A 7,979-nucleotide genomic window follows, 5' to 3' on the forward strand; every position below is an offset into this window, starting at 1 on the left:
CCTGCTCCTCGAGCACTACCGCGTGCAGACCCAGCAGACCGGCACCGTGCGCTTCGATGGGTACGTAGAGCCTGGCACCGGGCCTGGGTTCGGTGTTTGGATGGGGCCTGAGCTGCTGCTGGTCACGGTGTGTCTGAGCCCCGCCTTGGGCCCGGTGGTGGTTTGGCCGGGGCCTGGTTATGGTGTGTGCACGGCCTGTCCTGGCTTTGTCATAAGGTGTCTTGGGCCTCACGTGGTTCTCTTGGAGCATTTTCGGGCTGCAGAAGTGGCCCAAGGGATGGGACGCCTTCCCTACGAGAGAGCCGGGGCTGCTCAGTTTGGGGAAAAGAAGGCTCTGGGGGGAGCTGAGAGAGGCCTTTCAGCATCTGAGAAGGAAGGACACAGTCTCTTCAGTGCGGTCTGTGTGAGAAGAGAGAAGAGATCTTGGCTGGGTATAAGGAAGAAAATTTGTTACGATAAGACTAGAGAGCACTGGCACAGGCTGCCCTGAGAGGCGGTGGATGTCCCCACCTTAGAGACACCTGAGGTCAGGCTGGAGGGGCTCTGAGCACTGATGGAGCTTTGGGTGTCTCTGTTCATTGCAGGGCAGTGGCAGCAGATGGCCTTTAAAGATTCCTTCCAACATTCAGTTCTATGATTCCGTGCTGATAGTCTGTCCTGGACATGTCACATTGTGTCCAGGGCCTGCACTGCACCTTGTCACGTTGTGTCTGGGGCCTATAATGTTGTGTCCAGGGCCAGCACCAGGCCGTGGCTGCCTGCTTGGCATCGCTCAGCTGGTGGCTGGGCTGTTGGGATGGGCATGGCACTGCTGTCCCAGGGGTGTAGCCGCTTGATGCGCCTTCACTACTTCAAGCTGAGATTGCAGGCAGGGTTTTATTAGCCTGGTGGGCAGGTGACCCCATATGCATTCTGCACCAAAGCAGCTTTTCTGTGACATCAAGCATTCTGTGACAGACCACAAGTAGGATGAGAGTGGGGTGGTGCCACCTGCTTGCTCCAGGTCAGGCTTTTTCCATTCCAACTCGGATAAGAAGCAGCTTCCTCACTGCTGGGGGCTGGCACGGGGTAGCAGGGAGGAAAATGCGATGGTTTAGAACAGGGGCTGTGGTGAGGAACAAGGGCACTGCCCAGGAGCTGGGGTTTGTGGTGCTGTGTGACAGGCAGGATGAATGCTTGTGGTTTGCTTCTCGTCTGGGGGGGTGTGGCCAGCTGGCTGCAGACAGCCTGTTTCTAAATAGATTTTAGACTCAGTGCAGTGTTTAGACTCAACAGCAGTGTTCTCTTATAGCAGATGAGCAGTACATCTGTTCTGTTAGGTGTTGAAGTGGTTCTGCCTGTCATCGTGTTAAACCTGCAGGCCGTTGCGCTCCCACGTTCCTTTGCTTTGTTGTCACAAGCTTCATTACCTCTCTTGTTTTTAAAGTCTTTTACAACTCTTGTCAAGTAGTTGCCCATAAGTCATTCTTAAAGCCAAGAATAGCGAAGGTCCATTTACCCTTTGAACAGCTCCAGGTTCAGCAGGTAGCTGGCTGTGTGCTGGCACAGAAAGGAGAGCTCCCATCAGATACTGAGAGGGATCGTCAAGGTCCCCCCGTATCTCTCCTCTGGCTCCTGCCTGATGAGCTGCAGTGATGTCTGTGCAGCTCCACCTAATGCAGGGGAAGGCTGACTTGCTTCTTGAATGCTGAATGAAGGGGGAGGAACTGTGTGTGTGCTTTTTTATTCCTTTTTCAGCCCTCTTTTCACAAGTAAAAACTGGTTGAGAATACCTGCTGGTGTGAGTGTCTGTCTTTATTTTAGATAAAAGAAGGGCCTGTGTTGACAGAAATGATAGAAGGGCTGTTGTCTCCCCTCTGCTGCTGGATTTTCTCTCATGCTGTGCATTGATGGGATGCTGATCTGCTTGCCAGAGCCTCTGCCTGATGCAGATTAAAGGAGGTGTTGTTTGACTTACAATGGGCACAGTGTGCCATCACCTCTCCCCTGGCCTCAGTAGGAGTCGCAGCCTGGTGAGAAGAAAGGCAGCATGTGATCCCAAATCATGCTTGGAGTTATTTTCATTTTTGTGATAAGGTGGCCCAGAAACCCCCCTTGTTTGGGCTCCAAGCTTTTGACTCGTAAATATGGGCCTGTGGTGCGTTAGTAAATTACCTTGTGTTCACTCACAGAGCCTACATCCTGATTTACTTCTGTTTTAATAGAAAAGTACTTTGATGTGGTTATGTATGTGCAAAATAAGGAACTTCTTACTGGGAACAAAGGTAGCCACATCTGTTATATAGACATCTCTGCATGCCAGGGCTCTTAAGTGGCCTCTGAAGTGTTGTCTGGAGATGCTGGATTTACAAACAGGCAACCAGCTGTTTCTGCAGAGCTTTGTAAAATGATGAAAATTGCTGCTGAAGCTGAAAGTGAGCCGGTGTCTCCTGATATTTTAATTCTGAAAAACGTGACTGCGTGGACGTATGGAAATAATCAGATATTTCTCCCTCCTCTGTGATCCGGGCTGTGCCTCCAATGTATATTGCCTGCAGGGTAAACTGTGCTTAAGTGCTGCTTCAGAGATCTAGGGGAATGGAAAGGACATCAGCCCTTGCATTTGTAGTTGCAGAAGGTGCCGAAGATTTAGGAATGAAAATGGCTTAAGGAGCTGTGAGGCTTTGCTGGAGTTAACTGTCCCCACGTTTACGAGTGCCAGCAAGCTGTCTGCAAGGCTGTAATGCAAAGCAGAGCTCTGAAGCACTCCGGCTTAGAAAAGCTTCCTCTTTTTAAAATTTTCTTATATTCCTTCAAGTCTGTTTTTTTTTTAATCTGATTGCTGGTCTGCTTTGCATTTTGGTGTCAAGGAATGGGCACAGCAGAAGGGGTGACAGAGAGCACCCCAGTTCTCTGTCAGGGGCAGGGAACAAATGAAATGCTATGCATGTCTTCAGGCAGCTTTGCTGCCAAATCTATGCTATATTTACACTGTCATTCGTGCCTGAATTCAAAGTTTTTTGTTTTATTTTTTTTGTCAATATGTAAACTTAAAGATAAAACTTTATCTGTTTCTTTAATGAGATTCTGGCACGAGGGATGAAAGGAGTGAGAATTCCTGTCGCTGTTCTTCCGGAGGCCTCCGCAGGCTGGGGCTGCAGCTTGCAGGTAGGATCTTCAAAGCAGCCTGGGAAGCGCTGCTGCAAAACGTGGCTCCACCCTCGGCTGCTTTGAAGTTTCCACTTCCAGCACTTCTTCCTGCAGGAGGTCTCCTTGGTAGGTCTCTTGTTCTTTTACTTTGGCTATCCCACTGAGTCTCTTCGCCTTTAGAAACCATAAAGGGTGGCTATAAAGTGGTTAGGTGTGTGGTTTTTTTTTTTGCATGGTGCTCAGCTGTCTTTAAAAGATCCAGTTGAAAGAGCAGCCAAATGTTTAACTGCTTGTTGCTTGCTTTCTCTTTCCAGCTTTGTCATTGATGGGGCCACAGCCCTGTGGTGCGCGGCAGGAGCGGGGCACTTTGAGGTTGTCAAGTTGCTGGTCAGTCACGGAGCCAATGTGAATCACACCACGGTGACCAACTCGACTCCCCTGAGGGCCGCCTGTTTTGATGGCAGGTTGGACATCGTCAAGTACCTGGTAGAAAACAATGCCAACATCAGCATCGCCAACAAGTACGACAACACTTGCCTTATGATCGCGGCCTACAAGGGCCACACGGACGTGGTGAGGTATCTCCTCGAGCAGCATGCAGACCCCAATGCCAAAGCCCACTGCGGGGCCACGGCTTTGCACTTTGCGGCTGAGGCTGGCCACTTGGAAATAGTGAGGGAGTTGGTCAAGTGGAAGGCAGCAATGATGGTCAACGGCCACGGGATGACTCCGCTGAAAGTAGCAGCCGAGAGCTGCAAGGCAGACGTGGTGGAGCTGCTGCTGGCACACGCCGGCTGCAACAGGAGAAGTCGGATCGAGGCGCTGGAGCTGCTGGGTGCCTCGTTTGCTAACGACAGGGAGAACTATGACATCATGAAGACTTACCACTACCTGTACTTAGCCATGCTGGAGAGGTACAGAGACAGTGAGAATATCATTGAGAAAGAAGTTCTTCCGCCGATCGAAGCTTACGGAAACAGGACGGAATGCAGAACTCCTCAGGAATTAGAGTCTATCAGGCAGGACAGAGATGCCCTCCACATGGAAGGCCTCATTGTGCGTGAGAGAATTCTGGGCTCGGACAATATCGATGTCTCTCACCCCATTATTTACCGTGGGGCTGTTTATGCAGATAGCATGGAATTTGAGCAGTGTATCAAGCTGTGGCTCCATGCCTTGCATCTGAGGCAAAAAGGCAACAGGAATACTCACAGGGACCTCCTGAGGTTTGCCCAGGTCTTTTCTCAGATGATACACCTAAACGAGCCGGTTAAAGCCAAGGACATCGAGAGTGTTCTGAGGTGCAACGTCTTGGAAATAGAACAAGGCATGTCCCGCATCAAAACCACCCAGGACACTGACATCCACACAGCCATGGACAACTACGAATGCAATATTTTTACCTTCCTCTACTTGGTCTGCATCTCCACTAAGACCCAGTGCAGCGAAGAGGATCAGTCGCGCATCAACAAGCAGATCTACAACCTGATTCATCTCGACCCCAGGACGCGGGATGGCTCCAGTCTGCTGCATCACGCCGTCAATTCCAGCACTCCCGTGGACGACTTCCACACCAATGATGTCTGCAGCTTCCCCAATGCTCTCGTCACAAAGCTGCTGCTGGACTGCGGTGCTGATGTCAACGCTGTGGACAACGAAGGGAACAGTCCTCTCCACCTTATTGTCCAATACCACAGGCCCATCAGTGACTTCCTGACGTTGCATTCCATCATCATTAGCCTGGTGGAGGCCGGCGCCCACACAGACATGACAAATAAGCAGAAGAAAACTCCTCTGGATAAAAGTACCACGGGGGTGTCTGAAATACTCCTTAAAACTCAAATGAAGCTGAGTCTCAAGTGCCTGGCTGCCCGTGCGGTGCGGATCTATAACATCAGCTATCAGAACCAGATCCCCAGAACTCTGGAGGAGTTTGTGAAGTTTCACTAGGCTACACAAAATCTTTTGTGGTGGTGCTATCCCATGATGACATCAAATGCAGGCGACAGAACATGCGTGTATCCATGGAGTTGTGTTTCACTCTTGTTTTGGTTCCTTTGGATTCGGTCTGCAGCCTCTGTTCTCATGTGGATCCTGGGGGGGATAAAAGCCACGTGATTTTCCCATAGTCACATCTGCTGTTTGAGATTTCGGTCGTATACAAAAATAATCATAATGTTTTCTCCCTCGTTTCCAGAAACAAAAGAAAAAGATTCCCCATGTAAGTGGTGCAGAATATCTTCTTTCAAATATATCTCTCTGCTGGTGATGGCAGTTGAATGCTCTGAGTGGTTACATACAAAGGCACCCCAGTGCCCCACTCACACTGCTCCCGAGGTTTTAAAATGTCTCCAAGTGAGGTAGGGAATGGAATTCCCCGGTCGTTACGTGGTTAATGTCTCAGCACACAGAGCAGCTCATTGCTCTTATACCTCACAGTCTTGTAATGCCTTCCAGTTCATGCTGAAGATGTTGGTAACATCTTAAAAGCTTTTAATTTTCTTTTTAATGACTTTTTGAACGGCAGTTATCAACAGCTACAGAAGTAAGGGATGCTCTGTTAGGAAATACAGGTTCAAATTCGGATGTGGTCTGTTCCTCTCATAGCAGGTGGAGTACCGAGCTCTTCATTGGCAATACTATGGTAAGCACTGAGTAGCTTTCAAGAACGAACTTGCACGTGGGTCAACATGAACCAGCAGCACGGTTTCCTTTTATGCAGCTAAGTCCCTCACATGTAAGGACCATGCATGGGTACCTGGGAAACGGATAGGGTATTTGTGTCTGTGTGTGTCCCAGCATTTCAAACTGCTTTTCACTTGTTTTGTTTGGACGCTCAACACGCACCTTTCTTGGACTCAAAGTGTGTAGAGCTGCACTCTCAGATTCCAAATGCTGTATCTTCCTAACGGGGTCGTCGTCGCCAAAGAGAGTCTTCCTTCAGAGCGTGGTTCTGCTTGAAACTGCTTCCTCCAACAAGCCAGGAGTCTGTGCCTCCCCCGATTGGACTTTGTGAGAATTTTTTCATCATTTTTACTCCTTTCATTATTATGGAAATCTCTCTTAAAACTGATTTTTACAAAGAACTCTCCTATCATAAGGTCTTCTATGGTAAGCAGCTGATTGTACAGTGGAACTGTTGCCTCAGACGGGGCTTGTCCTGGCTGGGAGCTGCAGATGCTGTGGCAGTACTGTGTTGCTGGTCTCACCACCTCCTGGGAACTCTGCCATTTTAAAAGCAGCTTTTTAACCCTCAGATGATGAAAGAATGTTCTGTAGGTTTCTTTTTTTAAAACAACTATCCGGGTAGAACTCCAAGGCGAGATTATGGCACACGTTTCTATTTGTATGACAAATAAATAAACACTGAATGTGGGGTTGGTCTGCAGGTGGCTTTTTTGTGCAGCCCCAGGAAGAAGAGCAGGGCTTAAGGGGGGTGGGACTGCTGGCATTGGTGGTCGTGTCTCCTCAAAGGGCAGTGCTTTGGAAATACATTGGCTTCTCAAACTGCCATCGTTGCTCTGCTGGAAAATACAGACAAACACCTTCATCTATGCACAACTAACTGCTCACATCGTAGCTACGCAGAGCCACGTGTGCACACAGCTATTCAACCACAGATTTAATATATATATTTTACGTGTAGACACGCAGACAGTTGGTGTGCATTTGTATACAGACCCTATGTAAGGCTGTGTCACTCACACACAGAAGATACATGTTTACTCACACAGTTTATGTGTTGTGTGTAACTGCATGTGTGTGTATGCACATGCATGTAGATACGCATGTATAGAAACACACACGGGTGTCCAAATCTGTATACATAGCTGTACAACATAATGCAGTATAATACTCACATAGCAGGTGCTTATAATTATTATGCTACACATCCATCATGCAGCTACGTGTACTCACACTGCTTCTGCTCTGGGAATTTTTGGTCACAGTGGAGACTGTGCTTTGTATTGAGGATCAGTTTTTAGGGGGGGAACCATGTCTGTCCCACAGCTCTGTGTGTGTGCATGTATACACACACATTTTATATGTGTGTGTGTATATATAGATATGTACACACACACGTGTATGTATATATACACGTGTATATATGTATATACACATATAATTGCACATACATAAAATACACATATATAATGTGTTGATATACAAATATACATATGTGTGTATACATAAATATAATGCATATGTATACATAATGCATTATATGTATTTAGTGGACATATATATACATGTGCTTATGTATGTGTGTATACTTAAGTATATATTGTGTGTGTGTATGTATGGTGTATCTATATGTATGGGGGTATATGTGTATGTATATATATATGTGTATCTATTTTTACATATATATGTAAATAGATACATAAATGCTGTATGTAGATCACACACACACACGGCAGAGAAATGCACATACACTCCCTTGATAATGCACAGTCTCTTCTATGAGCAGCATTTCCCAGAGCTGGAGGAGGCTTTTGTGTATGTATTTTGTGTATGTAGACATCTGTGTGTGTCTTTTTATGGGTGTGTGTGTGTGCATATGTATGTGTGTGTGTGTGTGTATATATATATATTTATGGAGTGTGTATCTATATAAATGGGGTCTGTGTGTGTGTGTGTGTGTGTGTATTGGGTGTGTATATATTATATATGGGGTGTGTGTGTGTGTGTGTATAGAATGTGTATGTGTATATGTGTGTATATATATATGGGGATGTATATGTATATATGTGTGTGTGTATATATATATATATATAGGGTGTGTATATACATGGAATGTGTGTGTGTATATATATATATGGGTGTGTATATAAATATATAGATATATA

General features: G+C 46.9%; 2 protein-coding genes across 2 annotated transcripts in view; one reads left to right on the forward strand and one right to left on the reverse strand.

Annotated features, from left to right (window-relative positions):
- Positions 1–4: 4 nt before the first annotated feature.
- Positions 5–6,505, forward strand: FEM1B (fem-1 homolog B; the record flags this gene model as incomplete). The annotated part of the gene is made up of 2 exons (XM_010717664.3): positions 5–60; positions 3,444–6,505. Coding segments are annotated over 2 exons (1,692 nt in total), but the record flags the coding sequence as incomplete, so codon positions are not given.
- ITGA11 (integrin subunit alpha 11) overlaps positions 5,705–7,979 on the reverse strand; it is a 36,000-nt gene continuing 33,725 nt past the window's right edge. Inside the window, 1 exon segment of the mRNA XM_003209597.3 lies at positions 5,705–5,788. Coding sequence (XP_003209645.2) covers positions 5,705–5,788 — 84 coding nt within the window.

The sequence above is a fragment of the Meleagris gallopavo genome, chromosome 12, assembly GCF_000146605.3.
Source record: "Meleagris gallopavo isolate NT-WF06-2002-E0010 breed Aviagen turkey brand Nicholas breeding stock chromosome 12, Turkey_5.1, whole genome shotgun sequence".
Taxonomy (NCBI): domain Eukaryota; kingdom Metazoa; phylum Chordata; class Aves; order Galliformes; family Phasianidae; genus Meleagris; species Meleagris gallopavo.